We start from the raw sequence: 18260 nt of genomic DNA, 5'->3' as shown, positions 1-18260 counted from the left end.
GTTGGCAGGCTCAGCAGAGACTAGGAAGGAGCGGGTGGAAGGACAGCCTAGGGCCCAGACGGGGACTCCGGGGACTGGGTTCAATTCTTTGCTTTGCATGAGCTGGGACAAGTCATCGCTCCACGTTGCTTCCCCAACTGCAAGCTAGGAAACATACTGGCCCCCTTCTCCACCCTTCCCTTTGGCTCCACAAGCTCTCTGGGGCAGGGGCTGTGTCTTGCATTGGGTATGTACAGCGCCAAGCACAATGTGGTCCTGATCTTGGGGGGTGCCCTAGGTGCTACTGGAATACAAGCAACAAGACTAAATTCCCCGTTATGGGGGACAGCACAGAGGGATAAACAGCCATTCAGTGTAGCACCTTTCACCAACACTAAATCTACTCTGGAAAAGCTCTGCAAGACAGGCATGAGGACCAGGGCAGAGCAAAGGCTAGACCCTTGAAACTCTGCAATCAGGCTGCCACTTCAGAACACCCCTGCGCCTCACTGCTCTTTGCTGATGCTGACTGCACACCCAATAAGACACCGCCAGAAGACATATGGCCCAAAGCAGGCAGGTAGAGCTCCCTACCCCAGCAGATCAGCACTGCTTCTGGGGCGGGCACAGCAGAGACCCTGTATTGCTTTGCAAACCTGAACCAACCTCAAGCCTATCAGAACAAAGAAGCATTGTGCAGCATCTCCTGGGTCGCTCCCCCTTGGCGCCAGGTGACTGGCTAACCTCTCTCAGAGGTACACAAAGGGCTGTTCAGTCCACATTGGGGCACAGCAACGGGGGAGCTTGGCTGTTTCAGCTCACTCCACACACAGCTGGGAGCTCTGCTCAGCTAGTGAGCATAGAGCTTCATCCCATGAGCTCTGCGACTTCAGCCATCCATCCAGAGGGGGGCGCTGTGACCATGACCCAGCCCAGGGCCCTGCTGATGGGCCCCTGAAACAGCAGCAGATGGCATCACTGATCCAAGTGGGGCATCTATGGGAGATGAAGGGTCAACCCCAGAGATGGCAGGTGACCCTTGCTCCCAGCTGCCATTCGAGCCCACCTGGCCCAACTTGGGGATTCGGCCCAGCTATCCAGGTCAGCTGGCCCCCCAACACCCAATGAAGTCCAGGGGTGAGGAGTGTGCTCAGGGGGTTAGGCCCTGTCTGTTGAGCTGGAACAAGCTCAAATAAGGGGGTTGCAGGGTCCAGATCTATCTAACATGAGAAGGAACCCACCATACGGGGTCAGGACGGTGGGCGGGGAGGGAAGACTCGGTAGCTGCTGCTGAACGCTCTGTGATCTGGGCCCCTCGGGAGGCTCAGGTGTCCCCCGAAGGTGGCTGGCACAGCTGTGCGCACGCAGGGATTCCTGCCTTTGCGTCTGCTTCTCCATGGCCAACCGCACGGCCATGACCTGACCCCGCAACACCAGCACGTCAGCACACAGCACTTGAACCATGCAGAACCGCCCCGATGGGACAGGGCCACTGGTTTAAAATTCCACATGCGCATCAATATTTTGCTGGATCAGGAGGATATAGCACATGCTGCCCAAGCCACCAGCCTTGGGGATCCCAAAGTTCCCCACACATCCCATTCTGATACCAGCTGACGTTCAGGGACTGTCGAGAGCCCTCACCCTCCAGCGAAGTCACCTCCCCTCTGCTCTAGAAGCTACCCTACACATGGATGCAGCGGAGGGAAGCGTAGATTACAGGGCAGCAGCTCTGGAACCCCCCTACAGAAGAGCCCCTCCAGCTAAACCATTAGCCTCTGACCCGGGCTAACTTGCCTGCGAGTGCTCCTTACCATGCATAATGCCAGCTCCCCACTGCCAGCCCTTCGCAACATGGCAGCTACACAGGAGAAGTGAGCCACCTCTATTAGAATTCTCTTAAAAAGCATTCATTTGTGGGGGAGGGGAGCTCTGTTCCTGGAAAGAACTAAGGGTCCTTGCACAGCCCTGACTCCATGGGGATGGGCACATGAGAAGGGACAGGTCAGTGTGACCTGGCAGCTGTTGGTTGGATGGTTTAAGAATCAGCCTTTGCCCTGACTCCATGCCAGCACCCGCACAAGGATTCCCCCCGCCTCCAAGAGGGATTACACTACCCAGAGCCAAGCTTCCCTTTACAAGCTAGGGCAATCCCCTCTCACCGAGATGTGCTGGAATGGCAGAGGAGCCTGTCCATAAAATGCTGCCATGCACCAGCCCAGGGTCCTGTATTGCTGCTCCCACAGCATGTGGCAGAGGCAGCAGCTCCTTCCCTGAGGAGTAAGCCCCTCACACCCCCACAAAAGACACTGACTGAAGGAGCAGCATGAGGATAGGTGGGAAGCATCTCCAGAGATCCTAAAGGCTGCAGGCGGGGATCTGAAGGGGAGAACACGATGAAGACCAAATATCCCCCATCTCAAAAAGCAAAGACCCCGTGAGTTGTTCCCAACTATTTGGATTACTGCATCTTAGCCCCGGAAACTAACACAAATAGCTTTGGATTGACGTCAGTCCTTTCGCACCCACAATCCCAGCAAGTCAGGACCAGCAAGTCAGAAACACAGGGCCAAGGCTGCGCCAAAGGGAGGGCCAAGGACCAGGAAAACAAAGCATTAGCTGAAGCGGATTAACAGAAACAGAAACCAGTTACTGGAATTCAACGACATGCCACAAGCAGAGAAAGCTCCCTGTATGGAAACAGGAACTGCATGCGAGAATGCCATCAGTCATGAGCAGGGGATGCAGGAGAGGCACAAGAGCCCTAAGACAGGTTTCAGAGTAACAGCCGTGTTAGTCTGTATTCGCAAAAAGAAAAGGAGTACTTGTGGCACCTTAGAGACTAACCAATTTATTTGGGCATGAGCTTTCGTGAGCTACAGCTCACTTCATCGGATGCATACCGTGGAAACTGCAGCAGACATTATATACACACAGAGATCATGAAACAATACCTCCTCCCACCCCACTCTCCTGCTGGTAATAGCTTATCTAAAGTGATCATCAAGTTGGGCCATTTCCAGCACAAATCCAGGTTCTCTCACCCCCTCACCCCCTCCAAAAACCACACACACAAACTCACTCTCCTGCTGGTAATAGCTCATCCAAAGTGACCACTCTCCCTACAATGTGCATGGTAATCAAGGTGGGCCATTTCCAGCACAAATCCAGGCTCTCTCACCCCCCCCCCTTTTCCCAGGGACACACACACACACACTAACTCTCTCTCCTGCTGGCAATAGCTCATCCAAACTGACCACTCTCCAAGTTTAAATCCAAGTTTAACCAGATCCATAAACCTGGAAATCCTGGGCGCCCCATCATCTCAGGCATTGGCACCCTGACAGCAGGATTGTCTGGTTATGTAGACTCCCAACTCAGGCCCTACGCTACCAGCACTCCCAGCTACCTTCGAGACACCACTGACTTCCTGAGGAAACTACAATCCATCGGTGATCTTCCTGATAACACCATCCTGGCCACTATGGATGTAGAAGCCCTCTACACCAACATTCCACACAAAGATGGACTACAAGCCGTCAAGAACACTATCCCCGATAATGTCACGGCTAACCTGGTGGCTGAACTTTGTGACTTTGTCCTCACTCACAACTATTTAACACTTGAGGACAATGTATACCTTCAGGGGACAATGTATACTGCTGTAGGTACCCGCATGGCCCCACAGTATGCCAACATTTTTATGGCTGATTTAGAACAACGCTTCCTCAGCTCTCGTCCCCTAAAGCCCCTACTCTACTTGCGCTATATTGATGACATCATCATCATCTGGACCCATGGAAAAGAAGCCCTTGAGGAATTCCACCATGATTTCAAACAACTTCCATCCCACCATCAACCTCAGCCTGGTCCAGTCCACACAAGAGATCCACTTCCTGGAAACTACAGTGCTAATAAACAATGGTCACATAAATACCACCTTATACCAGAAACCTACTGACCGCTATTCCTACCTACATGCCTCCAGCTTTCACCCTGACCACACCACACAATCCATCGTCTACAGCCAAGCTCTGCGATACAACCGTATTTGCTCCAACCCCTCAGACAGAGGCAAACACCTACAAGATATCTATCAAGCATTCTTACAACTACAATACCCACCTGCAGAAGTGAAGAAACAGATTGATAGAGCCAGAAGAGTTCCCAGAAGTCACCTACTACAGGACAGGCCTAACAAAGAAAATAACAGAACGCCACTAGCCATCACTTTCAGCCCCCAACTAAAATCCCTCCAACGCATTATTAAGGATCTACAACCTATCCTGAAGGATGACCCAACACACTCACAAATCTTGGGAGACAGGCCAGTCCTTGCCGACAGACAGCCCCGCAACCTGAAGCAAATACTCACCAACAACCACATACCACACAACAGAACCGCTAACCCAGGAACTTATCCTTGCAACAAAGCCCGTTGCCAACTGTGCCCACATATCTATTCAGGGGCACCATCATAGGGCCTAATAACATCAGCCACACTATCAGAGGCTCGTTCACCTGCACATCCAACAATGTGATATATGCCATCATGTGCCAGCAATGCCCCTCTGCCATTTACATTGGTCAAACTGGACAGTCTCTACGTAAAAGAATAAATGGACACAAATCAGATGTCAAGAATTATAACATTCATAAACCAGTCGGAGAACACTTCAATCTCTCTGGTCACGCGATTACAGACATGAAGGTCGCTATCTTAAAACAAAAAAACTTCAAATCCAGACTCCAGCGAGAAACTGCTGAATTGGAATTCATTTGCAAATTGGATACTATTAATTTAGGCTTAAATAGAGACTGGGAGTGGCTAAGTCATTATGCAAGGTAGCCTATTTCCCCTTGTTTTTTCCTACCCCCACTCCCCCCCCAGACGTTCTGGTTAAACTTGGAGAGTGGTCAGTTTGGATGAGCTATTGCCAGCAGGAGAGTGAGTTTGTGTGTGTGTGTGTCCCCGGGAAAAAAAGGGGGGGGGGGTGAGAGAACCTGGATTTGTGCAGGAAATGGCCCACCTTGATTATCATACACATTGTGAAGAGAGTTGTCACTTTGGATGGGCTATTACCAGCAGGAGAGTGAGTTTGTGGGGGGGGGGGGGCGCGGCAGAAGGTGAGAAAACCTGGATTTGTGCCGGAAACGGCCCAACTTGATGATCACTTTAGATAAGCTATTACCAGCAGGAGAGTGGGGTGGGAGGAGGTATTGTTTCATGATCTCTGAGTGTATATAATGTCTGCTGCAGTTTCCACGGCATGCATCCGATGAAGTGAGCTGTAGCTCACGAAAGCTCATGCTCAAATAAATTGGTTAGTCTCTAAGGTGCCACAAGTACTCCTTTTCTTTTTGCGAATACAGACTAACACGGCTGTTACTCTGAAACCTGTCACCCTCCTACAGGCACACAATCACAGCAGCATTGCACCAGGATTCCCTTTACAAGAGGAAAAGGATCGAATGGGCTTCTGCTATAAAAAAAAAAAAAAAAAAGGCCATGAGACACCTTTCCCCCCCATTACTACATCAAGGCTGATGTGTGGGTATTAGGCATGCCTTTACTGTTCAAGAGGACACCTATACCTCCATTTTACAGATGGGGAAACAGGCATACAGCAGTGATTTTCACAAGCCAGTGAATCTGTGGCAGAACATGGACGAGAACCTGAGGGTCCCAGCTCTACCCACTAGACTGCACTGCCTGGCATTTTAGAGAACTTTACACTCATGTTCAGAGTTCTAAGGAATAACTCGCACAAAGGAGTGAAACAACCTTACGAGACACCCAAGCTGCTGACTGTGCCAAGCTAGATGGGCCCTCTCGCTGACCCACTATCAACCCCATCAGCAGCAACGGTGCAGCGGCACAAAACAAATGGGCTACTAGCGGCTCATCTCATGCCCACAAATTACAAGGGTGCCAATCACAGTTAGCTACGCAGCCAGCTAGAGGAACATGTTGCAGTTTCCACTCCTGCCCCAAATGAGGTCACAGCTAACACACCCGGCCCCGCTCACTTTCTCTGGGTGTCGCCATAGAAATAACTCTGGAAGCAACCATGCTGCAAAACCGGATTCCAATTAGAGTGGGGGAGACAGAGCACATTCCTTACAGTTCTACAGCCCAGTCAGGGCCATTCCATCTCTACAAGAGGTGGGGCCCACAGCCTGCAACACTCCGCCATGAGCGAGGTCACAGTGCATGCTGGGATACGGCGTGCATCTCTGCTAAACAGGAGAGAATCTAGCCTGTTCTATACCAACTCAGTGCAGCCTTTGGGCTCCCAGCAAGCTGTCACTGCTGCCCCTCAGCCGGGCAAAGTTTGAGCAGCTCCTAAAGAAAGCCGAGTCAGAGTTAAGCAGCCAGACTTCCTAGTGGTAGATCAGCTGCAGGAGTTGGGGGGAGGGGGGTTCAGCCAGGGAGCCGGCTCATGGAATCTTTCTTCTGCAGTTGGGAGCCCTGACAGTCCGCTTCCCCGTTACTGCAGCTCTTCTGGATCACTTCAAATAACCTCTGGCTCTTACAACAGCTACAGATGTTCCGTTCCCCTCACAGAAAGCGAGCACCTATGGGAACCAGAAGATAGGACAGTTTCCCCAATTACACTATGGCCAAAAATGCACAACCATCTAGTGCTCAGAATTCAAAACAGGTCTCAAGGTAACCAGAAGCTGCCATCACTGGATGGAAGGGGAACACTCAGGCCTTGAAATTATTTAAAATTTAACAGAAGCCTCCTCTATTCTCAGCTTCCTCCCACAGGGCCTATACTTTACTGTTAAGACCCTCCCTGAGCTCGCTCCATCTTCACATGTAGGAGCCACCTCCTCTGTTCCTGTAGAGTCCCACCCCCTAGGGCGAGAATGCCTTCTCCTTCACAGCCTGTGAAGATCTCCCAGCTTCTCCCTCTCCATCTTTTCAAGGCTCGGCCCTTCTTTGCATTGCAACTTGGGAGCACTGTCCGCACAATAATACCAGCCACAACAGAGCTACCACTGAAGCTTCACTAAGTCTCACATATCCCTTAAATCATTTGCAAGGAAGGACGGGATCTAATGGTTAAAGTACAGGTCTGGGGTCAGGTGCCTAGGATGTATGCCTGGTTCTGTAATCTTGGGCACGTTAAACCATCCATTTGCACAGTTGTCAGAAGGAATACAACCTCACAGGGGCAACGTGTGGCTTAGTCCATCAGTGTTTATAAAGGTTTCAGAGTGGCAGCCATGTTAGTCTGTATTTGCAAAAAGAAAAGGAGGACTTGTGGCATCTTAGAGACAAATTTATTTGAGCATAAGCTTTCGTGAGCTACAGCTCACTTCATCGGATGCATTCAGTGGAAAATACAGTGAGGAGATTTATATACACAAAACATGAAACAATGGGTGTTACCATACACACTGTAAGGACAGTGATCACTTAAGATGAAAGAAAAGGAGTACTTGTGGCACCTTAGAGACTAACCAATATATCTGAGCATGAGCTTTCGTGAGCTACAGCTCACTTCATCAGATGCATCCGATGAAGTGAGCTGTAGCTCACGAAAGCTCATGCTCAAATAAATTGGTTAGTCTCTAAGGTGCCACAAGTACTCCTTTTCTTTTTGTGAATACAGACTAACACGGCTGTTACTCTGAAACCTGTCACTTAAGATGAGCTATTACCAGCAGGAGAGCTGGGGGGGGGGGGGGGGAGGAGAGAAAACCTTTTGTAGTGATCAAGGTGGGCCATTTCCAGCAGCTGACAAGAACGTGTGAAGAACAGTTGGGGGGGGAACATAGAATCATAGAATATCAGGGTTGGAAGGGACCTCAGGAGGTCATCTAGTCCAACCTCCTGCTCAAAGCAGGACCAATCCCCAATTAAATCATCCCAGCCAGGGCTTTGTCAAGCCTGACCTTAAAAACTTCTAAGGAAGGAGATTCTACCACCTCCCTAGGTAATGCATTCCAGTGTTTCACCACCCTTCTAGTGAAAAAGTTTTTCCTAATATCCAACCTAAACCTCCCCCATTGCAACTTGAGACCATTACTCCTTGTCCTGTCCTCTTCTACCACTGAGAATAGTCTAGAACCATCCTCTCTGGAACTACCTCTCAGGTAGTTGAAAGCAGCTATCAAATCCCCCCTCATTCTTCTCTTCTGCAGACTAAACAATCCCAATTCCCTCAGCCTCTCCTCATAACTCATGTGTTCCAGTCCCCTAATTATTTTTGTTGCCCTTCGCTGGACTCTCTCCAATTTATCCACATCCTTCTTGTAGTGCGGGGCCCAAAACTGGACACAGTACTCCAGATGAGGCCTCACCAATGTCGAATAGAGGGGAACGATCACGTCCCTCGATCTGCTGGCTATGCCCCTACTTATACATCCCAAAATGCCATTGGCCTTCTTGGCAACAAGGGCACACTGCTGACTCATATCCAGCTTCTTGTCCACTGTCACCCCTAGGTCCTTTTCCGCAGAACTGCTGCCTAGCCATTCGGTCCCTAGTCTGTAGCTGTGCATTGGGTTCTTCCGTCCTAAGTGCAGGACCCTGCACTTATCCTTATTGAACCTCATCAGATTTCTTTTGGCCCAATCCTCCAATTTGTCTAGGTCCCTCTGTATCCTATCTCTGCCCTCCAGCGTATCTACCACTCCTCCCAGTTTAGTATCATCAGCAATTTTGCTGAGAGTGCAATTCACACCATCCTCCAGATCATTTATGAAGATGTTGAACAAAACCGGCCCCAGGACCGACCCCTGGGGCACTCCACTTGATACTGGCTGCCAGCTAGACATGGAGCCATTGATCACTATCCGTTGAGCCCGACAATCTAGCCAACTTTCTACCCACCTTATAGTGCATTCATCCAGCCCGTACTTTAACTTGCTGACAAGAATACTGTGGGAGACCGTGTCAAAAGCTTTGCTAAAGTCAAGAAACAATACATCCACTGCTTTCCCTTCATCCACAGAACCAGTAATCTCATCCTAGAAGGCGATTAGATCAGTCAGGCATGACCTTCCCTTGGTGAATCCATGCTGACTGTTCCTGATCACTTTCCTCTCATGCAAGTGCTTCAGGATTGATTCCTTGAGGACCTGCTCCATGATTCCATGGGGAAATAGTTTTACTTTGTGTAATGACCCATTCACTCCCAGTCTCTATTCAAGCCTAAGTTAATTGTATCCAGTTTGCAAATTAATTCCAATTAAGCAGTCTCTCGGCGGAATCTGTTTTTCAAGTTTTTTTGTTGAAGAATTGCTACTTTTAGTCTGTAATTGAGTGACCAGAGAGATTGAAGTGTTCTCCAACTGGTTTTTGAACATTATAATTCTTGACATCTGATTTGTGTCCACTTATGCTTTTACATAGAGACTGTCCAGTTTGACCAATGTACATGGCAGAGGGGCATTGCTGGCACATGATGGCGTATATCACCTTGGTAGATGTGCAGGTGAACGAGCCTCTGATAGTGTGGCTGATGTGATTAGGCCCTAAGATGGTGTCCCCTGAATAGATATGTGGGCACAGTTGGCAACAGGCTTTGTTGCAAGGATAGGTTCCTGGGTTAGTGGTTCTGTTGTGTGGTTGCTGGTGAGTATTTGCTTCAGGTTGGGGGGCGGTCTGTAAGCAAGGACTGGTCTATCTCCCAAGATCTGTGAGAGTGATGGGTCGTCCTTTAGGATAGGTTGTAGATCCTTGATGATGCATTGGAGGGGTTTTAGTTGGGGGCTGAAGGTGATGGCTAGTGGTGTTCTGTTATTTTCTTTGTTGGGCCTGTCCTGCAGTAGGTGACTTCTGGGAACTCTTCTGGCTCTGTCAATCTGTTTCTTCACTTCCGCAGGTGGGTATTGTAGTTGTAAGAATGCTTGATAGAGATCTTGTAGGTGTTTGTCTGAGGGGTTGGAGCAAATGCGGTTGTATCGTAGAGCTTGGCAGTAGACAATGGATCGGGTGGTGTGGTCTGGGTGAAAGCTGGAGGCATGTAGGAAGGAATAGCGGTCAGTAGGTTTCCGGTAGAGGGTGGTGTTTATGTGACCTTTGCTTATTAGCACCGTAGTGTCCAGGAAGTGGATCTCTTGTGTGGACTGGGCCATGCTGAGGTTGATGGTGGGATGGAAATTGTTGAAATCATGGTGGAATTTCTCAAGGGCTTCTTTTCCATGGGTCCAGATGAAGATGTCATCAGTGTAGCACAAGTAGAGTAGGGGCTTTAGGGGACGAGTGCTGAGGAAGCGTTGTTCTAAGTCAGCCATAAAAATGTTGGCATACTGTGGGGCCATGTGGGTACCCATAGCAGTGCCGCTGATTTGAAGGTATACATTGTCCCCAAATGTGAAGTAGTTATGGGTAAGGACAAAGTCACAAAGTTCAGCCACCAGGTTAGCCGTGACATTATCGGGGATAGTGTTCTTGATGGCTTGTAGTCCATCTTTGTGTGGAATGTTGGTGTAGACAGCTTCTACATCCATAGTGGCCAGGATGGTGTTTTCAGGAAGATCACCGATGGATTCGCAAAAAGAAAAGGAGTACTTGTGGCACCTTAGAGACTAACCAATTTATTTGAGCATAAGCTTTCATGAGCTACAGCTCTGATGAAGTGAGCTGTAGCTCACAAAAGCTCATGCTCAAATAAATTGGTTAGTCTGTAAGGTGCCACAAGTACTCCTTTTCTTTTTGCGAATACAGATTAACACGGCTGTTACTCTGAAACCTGTCATCGATGGATTGTAGTTTCCTCAGGAAGTCAGTGGTGTCTTGAAGATAGCTGGGAGTGCTCGTAGCGCAGGGCCTGAGGAGGGAGTCTACATAGCCAGACAATCCTGCTGTCAGGGTGCCAATGCCTGAGATGATGGGGCGTCCAGGATTTCCATATTTATGGATCTTGGGTAGCAGATAGAATACCTCAGGTCAGGGTTCCAGGGGTGTGTCTGTGCGGATTTGATCTTGTGCTTTTTCAGGGAGTTTCTTGAGCAAATGGTGTAGTTTCTTTTGGTAACCCTCAGTGGGATCAGAGGGTAATGGCTTGTAGAAAGTGGTGCTGGAGAGCTGTCTAGCAGCCTCCTGTTCATATTCTGACCTATTCATGATGATGATGGCACATCCTTTGTCAGCCTTTTTGATGTCAGAGTTGTTTCTGAGGCTGTGGATGGCATTGTGTTCTGCCATCCACAGCCTCAGAGGTTATGGGGCAAGTGATGCTGCTTTTCCACAATTTCAGCCCGTGCACGTCAGCGGAAGCACTCTATGTAGAAGTCCAGTCTGCTGTTTCAACCTTCAGGAGGAGTCCACCCAGAATCCTTCTTTTTGTAGTCTTGGTAGCAAGGTCTCTGTAGGTTAGTATGTTGTTCAGAGGTGTGTTGGAAAGAGGCCTTGAGCCGGAGATGTCGAAAATAGGATTCTAGGTCACCACAGAACTGTATCATGTTCGTGGGGGTAGAGGGGCAGAAGGAGAGGCCCCGAGATAGCCCAGCAGAAGAATCTGTCCTAAGAGTAAAGTTGGATAGTGTTTATAAAGAGGCTTGGAATTCCTCAGACTGACAGAACTGGGCAAAGCATTATCAGGTGCAAAGACAAGCACGACATTGCTAGATCTAAAAATTCAGTTGAGGTGTGGTTACCACCACCCTAAAGCTCACTCCATCACACCACAGGGGCCACCGTGTTACATCCTTATGCCAGCCAGCAACAGCAGCCAGCCTTCAGGAAAGGCAGAGCCTCCTGGATGCTTTACATGTTGACCATAAACGTTAAACATCAATCCACTGGATGGCACTGGCAGTGAGTGAGCCAACGGGTGACTGAGCTATCGATTCCTAGAAGTCAGTGCACAGCTGTGTACTCTCCCAGCTAGCCCAACTGCATCCACACACCCCTACAAAACGCCGGACGCAATATCTTTCAGTCTTTGTTAAAGGACATTAGTGACACGACCCCACTGCATCAGAGAAAGCATTCAGGGACCTGGATTCTAACTCCCGACTCCTACTGACTCACTTGTGTGACTTCAGGCAAGACACAATGTCTATGCCCTAGCTCTCCACACCCCTCGTGCAGCACTGCCAGCCTTAAGCACTCAAAAGTCAGGAGATTTTAAAAATAGCACATTTGTGGGGTTTTTGTGTCTTCTGCTTTTGAAGCTTCCCCGCAACCACAAAGCCTAGAGCAGAGGTGTCAACTCGCGGCCGCAGGCCATCTGCGGCTCACAAAACTCCTCAGTTTGGCCCATGGGGCTCCAGCAGTTTTGGGGCCAGGTCTCTCCCTTGGCCCCACCTGATGCCCCCACTGCTCGCTCCACTGGCTGCTAGCCCCTCCTTGCAGCCCTGGGGCAGGGCTGTGTTTCTGTGCGCTGCCCCCGCCCCAAGCACCCGTTGCCAATGGGAAGCTGCGGGGACGGTGCCTGGGAGCAGTAGCATACGGAGACTCCCCGCTGGCCTTGGAGCCCTAGGTAAGCGCTGCATCCCCCAACCCCTCCCAGAGCCTGCACCCCCTTCCCACACACACCCTCCCGCTCCTAAACTCCCTCCCAGACCCTGCACCCGTCCCCCCTCCTCCCCTTCTAGAGCCTGCACCCCCACCCCAGAGCCTGCACCCAGCACCCAAACTCCCTCCCAGAGCTCGCACCCCAGACTCCCTCCCAGAGCCCAACCTCTCACCCCTTCTGCACCCAAACTCCCTCCCAGAGCCTGCACCCCAATCCCCTACCCCAGACCACCTCCCCCACCCAAACTCCCTCCCAGAACCTTAGACAGGTGGGAGACGGAGGGGGGTTGGGTGGGTTCTGGGCAGCTTGAGTGACATTATTGGCTTGCTGGGAGGATTTGAGGACTGGCACTGGCCCTAAGATAAATTGAGTTTGAGACCCCCTGGCCTAGAGACTTAAAAAAAACACAAAAGCTGAGATTCTCAGGTGATCACCTGACCCCAGAAGCAGGGGATTTAAGAAAAACACCAAGTGTCACAAGAGCTGGCAAAACACTGCTCATGTGATGCATGTGATTCTACCAGCCCTATAGGAGTGTCAAGGCGCCAGTCGTGTTTGCAGAGTAGGTGAAAGGTGCTACAAAAGGGCAAAGTATTATTAGTTATTTCTGCTATGTCAGAAATGAGAGACTGTCCCCTCCTGGAAAACAGCAGGGTAACATGTGGGCTCCTTCAGCAAGATGGAGCGATCTACTCAGTCCTTTTAAGGCAAGTAAAGCAGCTAGTTACCCAGACCCAAGTAGTAAGGAACATAGCCAAGGAAACGCTAGTAGAGGGATTCTCAGGAAACCACTGCCAAGATGTTGTGGGTAGGAACTGACCCTCACAGTGCAACTATCCATGCAGGAGTGCCAGCTCCAAGACAGAGGAAGTGACTTGCATCCTTTCTGAGCAGGATCCTTTGACTGAAAGAGCTGCCCTGAAAGGCCAAGTACAAGCCAACTCCAGACCCCCTAAAGGTAGTGCCCCTAACATACAACTTCTAAGTACACAGCATGGGGGCCACAACAGGCTGGTTTCACGGCATCTGTGTGTTAGGCATGCTCTCTCCCAAGGCAGGTCCTGGGAGGCTCCCATAGACTGGGAGTTGCACTGAATTTCCCCTGAATGAGGGGCTGCATCGATACAAGGTACAGCTCACGTAGACTGCTTGCCTTAGTGCATGACTGTCAGGCTTGATTCAAGCTCTACATTAGAGGACTAAGGGGGGGCTGCATAGTAGAACTGCAGGGGCCTCGCTCTGATCACTCAAACTCTCCAGTACAGAGCTCAAATCAGGTACCCACAATCAGCCTCTTTCCATCTCCCATCTGGGTGCTGGGATTGAAAGCACCTATTACACCACCACAAGACCAGTGTCGGATTCATCCCTACAGCATGTTTCCCCACAAGTTAGTGCTTTGTCCAGTCTAGTTTTAAAACATCCCAACAGCTGGGGATTCCACCCCTTCCTCTGGGCAATCAGCCAAGCTCATTCAGCCCCCTGATCTTTTATTTGGTGCTTCCCAAACTCCCTTCAGTTCATCAGTCTCTTTTCTAGAAACAATGTGCTTAGAAGCAAATAATCATCCAAGAGCAGCTGAACTGTGCAGAAGGGCTGTCCCCTTCCTGCTCGGGGACGTGATGCCATAGATTGGAGACACGTGCTCAAAGTACAGACACTGTAGTACGGTATCTAGAAAAACTCTGCAAATGCACACTGCAGAGTTAATAGGATCAATGCTTCCTCCAATGCACTCTTCGTGGATGTTTTACTTCCCCGTTTTATAAGCCAGGGCTGCCAAGAACAGCTTGCTGGCTGTGAAGCTGTGATCATGGCAACCAAGGGCTGTCTGCCCCACACACCTTTTGTGTCCCACTCTCCCTCTTGTCCAGGATATGATGAAGCAAGGCAGGAAAGTTAGCAGGTTTGCACCCAGTTGGTCCTGGGATTGTGCTCTGATTTGAGACAAACTCCTGAGAGCCCTCCCCCTCTCCAATAAAGCCAGGACAATCTTTGAGAAACAAGACAGCCCAGACCCTCTCTGCTACCCAGAGCCCGACTCCACTCTGCTGGCAAGGAAGCTGACGGGTGGGGTTCACTCTCTTCCACTCCTCCCCAAATACCAGAAGTGGTTGTTTATTCCCCTGGCTCTCACTTATCTCCTGTTATGTGCTCCAGACTCTTTTCTTTGCAGACATTTGTATGTGCTTTCATCACCCAGAGAAAGAAAAGGAGTACTTGTGGCACCTTAGAGACTAACCAATTTATTTGAGCATGAGCAAATTGGATACTATTAATTTAGGCTTAAATAGAGACTGGGAGTGGCTAAGTCATTATGCAAGGTAGCCTATTTCCCCTTGTTTTTTCCTAACCCCCACCCCCCGCCCCCAGACGTTCTGGTTAAACTTGGATTTAAACTTGGAGAGTGGTCACTTTGGATGGGCTATTGCCAGCAGGAGAGTGAGTTTGTGTGTGTGTGTGTTTTTGGAGGGGGGTGAGAGAACTTGGATTTGTGCAGGAAATGGCCCACCTTGATTATCATGCACATTGTGTAGAGAGTTGTCACTTTGGATGGGCTATTACCAGCAGGAGAGTGAGTTTGTGTGTGTGGGGGGGGGGGTTGGAGGGTGAGAAAACCTGGATTTGTGCTGGAAATGGCCCAACTTGATGATCACTTTAGATAAGCTATTACCAGCAGGACAGTGGGGTGGGAGGAGGTATTGTTTCATATTCTCTGTGTATATATAAAGTCTGCTGCAGTTTCCATGGTATGCATCCGATGAAGTGAGCTGTAGCTCACGAAAGCTCATGCTCAAATAAATTGGTTAGTCTCTAAGGTGCCACAAGTCCTCCTTTTCTTTTTGCGAATACAGACTAACACGGCTGTTACTCTGCACCCAGAGAAAGCTTCCCACAAACCTTGGTGCCAAGCCCCTTCCCCTGGAGCCTGTGCCAACCTCGCACCCAGGCCTTTCCGAGGTTAGACCCTGCCAGACATAAGCCACCCTCCCACTCTTCAGTTACATGTCCATCCATCCGTCCCCCCCAACTTCCTCCTGGCCACTTACCCCCCCTCACACTTCCCAGGGTTACATGGCCTCCAGTCAGACATGAGCTCCCCACCCCCAAACAGGTCACCCCCTTCCTAAGAAACCCTCACAGTTACACCCCCACAACAGCATCTGCCTCTGCCAAGAGGGGGTAACACCCTCCCCCTTGCCCATCACGAACAGGAACAGAGGGAACCTCAGTTTCCCAAACCCAGGCCAGAGCCAGACCCCCCCAGGAGAGGGCTTCTCCCTACTGACCAAAGGGGAACAGGCTCAGGAGGGGTGCTGGCCACAGGGCCATGCAGGCAGTATGCAGTGGAGTTTCTCGGGGGTGCAGGCAGGCTTGGGGTCCCTGTGTGGAAGCAGCAAGGCTCACCCAGAGCCACCCCAGGACAATGCTGAGGGCAGCGTGCGGGTCCTATTGGGGTCCAGGAAGGCGTTCCCCGCAGGAGTCTCCCCAGGGCAGAGGCTGAGCAGGGTGTAGGCCCCCCGGGGGGGCAGAACGGGGTCTCTCCCCGGGCCAGCGCTCACTGCCCCGCAGCCTTTGGCAGTCTGCAGAGGAGGGTCGGGGGGGGGTGTGTGTGCCAGAACTGGGGGTGGGGGCTCTTCCGCGGCTGCTCCTCGCCTGCCAACGCTTCGGGGGGGGGGACGCTGCCCCTCCCCCCATGCAGCGGGCTGTAGCCCACGGAAGCTTATGCCCAAGTCAATGGGCTCGTCTCTAAGGCGCCACGAGTCCTCCTGTCCTTTCTGCGGGTACAGCCTGACACGGCTGCTCCTCGGAGGCCTCCCCCAACGACAGCCAAGTGAAAAGTGGGGGGCATGGCCCCCGCCTCCGGCAACGGCGCCCCCCTTCCACAAAGCTGTCAGTGCCCCCTCGGCCCCGGGTCCCCGGCAGGCCCGGGGTGGGGGGGCCCGACAGGCCGGGGGGGGAGGGAGCCCGGCCCGGAGTGGGGGGGGGCCCGGCCAGGGTCCCGACAGGCCGGGGGGGTGGGGGGCCCCAGGGGGCGGCGGGGGCTGGGGGGAGCCCGACGGGCCGGGGGGCTGTCGGGGGGCCCGGCCCGGAGTGGGGGGGAGCCCGACGGGCCGGGGGGCTGTCGGGGGGCCCGGCCCGGAGTGGGGGGGAGCCCGACGGGCCGGGGGGCCCGGGGGGGGGGCCCGACGGGCCGGGGGGCCCGGGGGGGGGGGCCCGACGGGCCGGGGGGCCCGGGGGGGGGGGCCCGACAGGCCGGGGGGCCCGGGGGGGGGGGCCCGACAGGCCGGGGGGCCCGGGGGGGGGGGCCCGACAGGCCGGGGGGCCCGGGGGGGGGGCCCGACAGGCCGGGGGGCCCGGGGGGGGGGGCCCGACAGGCCGGGGGGCCCGGGGGGGGGGGCCCGACAGGCCGGGGGGCCCGGGGGGGGGGGCCCGACAGGCCGGGGGGCCCGGGGGGGGGGGCCCGACAGGCCGGGGGGCCCGGGGGGGGGGGCCCGACAGGCCGGGGGGCCCGGGGGGGGGGGCCCGACAGGCCGGGGGGCCCGGGGGGGGGGGCCCGACAGGCCGGGGGGCCCGGGGGGGGGGGCCCGACAGGCCGGGGGGCCCGGGGGGGGGGGCCCGACAGGCCGGGGGGCCCGGGGGGGGGGGCCCGACAGGCCGGGGGGCCCGGGGGGGGGGGCCCGACAGGCCGGGGGGCCCGGGGGGGGGGGCCCGACAGGCCGGGGGGCCCGGGGGGGGGGGCCCGACAGGCCGGGGGGCCCGGGGGGGGGGGCCCGACAGGCCGGGGGGCCCGGGGGGGGGGCCCGACAGGCCGGGGGGCCCGACAGGCCGGGGGGCCCGACAGGCCGGGGGGGCCCGACAGGCCGGGGGGGGCCCGACAGGCCGGGGGGGGCCCGACAGGCCGGGGGGGGCCCGACAGGCCGGGGGGGGCCCGACAGGCCGGGGGCCTGGGGGGCCCGGGGGGGGGTTCCCGACAGGCGGGGGGGTGGGGGGGCCCCGACAGGCCGGGGGGCTGGGGGGCCCGGGGGGGGGGCCCGACAGGCGGGGGGGTGGGGGGGCCCCGACAGGCGGGGGGCCTGGGGGGCCCGGGGGGGGTTCCCGACAGGCGGGGGGGTGGGGGGGCCCCGACAGGCGGGGGGGCTGGGGGGGCCCGGGGGGGCCCGACAGGCCGGGGGGGGCCCCGACAGGCGGGGGTGTCCCGGCCCGGCCCGGGGGGGGTCCCGGCACTCACGGCCCCTCGGCGCTCTGGCTGCCCACGATGAAGCCGAACTTGTCCACGCGCCGCTCCCCGCCGTTGGCCTCGGAGTCGGAGCCCAGCGAGCTCAGCTCGTCCCCGGCACCCGCCGCCCCTGGGGCCCCGGCCAGGCTCTCGCGGCTCCCGGGCGCGCCCGGCCCGCTCGCCCCGCGGCTCTTCGCCATCCCGCCGCGGCCCCGGCCTGCGCGGCCCGGGACAGACCGCCGGCCCCGCCCATCGGCGCCAAGGGGGCGGGCTCGCCTGGCCGCCCGGCACCCGCCTCCTCAGCCGCTACCGGCCAGTAGGCGACCAAGGCTCGCCTCTGCCGGACTCTGATTGGTCCCTCTCAGCGGGACCCGCACCCATCGCTCACTGCGGAGTGTCAATCAACGAACCTCCAGCCCCGCTCCGTCCGCCCGCGGCCGACCAGGCTCCTGCGGCTGCCCGCGAGCGGGGGGGGCGAGAGGAGGCGCGTGGGCCGGAGGGGCCGGGGCCAGCTGGGGGGGGCGTGGGCCGGAGGGGCCGGGGCCAGCTGGGGGGGGCGCGTGGGCCGGAGGGGCCGG

The 18260-nt window shown here is 54.6% G+C and overlaps 1 protein-coding gene across 1 annotated transcript in view; it reads right to left on the bottom strand.

The window, feature by feature from the left end:
- TBC1D10A (TBC1 domain family member 10A) overlaps positions 1 to 17937 on the bottom strand; it is a 55223-nt gene extending 37286 nt beyond the window's left edge. The window contains exon 1 of the mRNA XM_084648858.1: positions 17695 to 17937. Within this exon, the coding sequence (XP_084504984.1) occupies positions 17695 to 17882 (188 nt within the window). The 5' untranslated portion in view covers positions 17883 to 17937. The remainder of the gene's footprint in view (positions 1 to 17694) is intronic.
- Between the last annotated feature and the right edge of the window lie 323 nt (positions 17938 to 18260).

This window comes from Lepidochelys olivacea (genome assembly GCF_965140295.1).
Source record: "Lepidochelys olivacea isolate rLepOli2 genome assembly, chromosome: 15".
Lineage (NCBI taxonomy): Eukaryota > Metazoa > Chordata > Testudines > Cheloniidae > Lepidochelys > Lepidochelys olivacea.
Note: the sequence above shows the minus strand (reverse complement) of the source record. Positions and strands in the feature narration are given on the sequence as shown.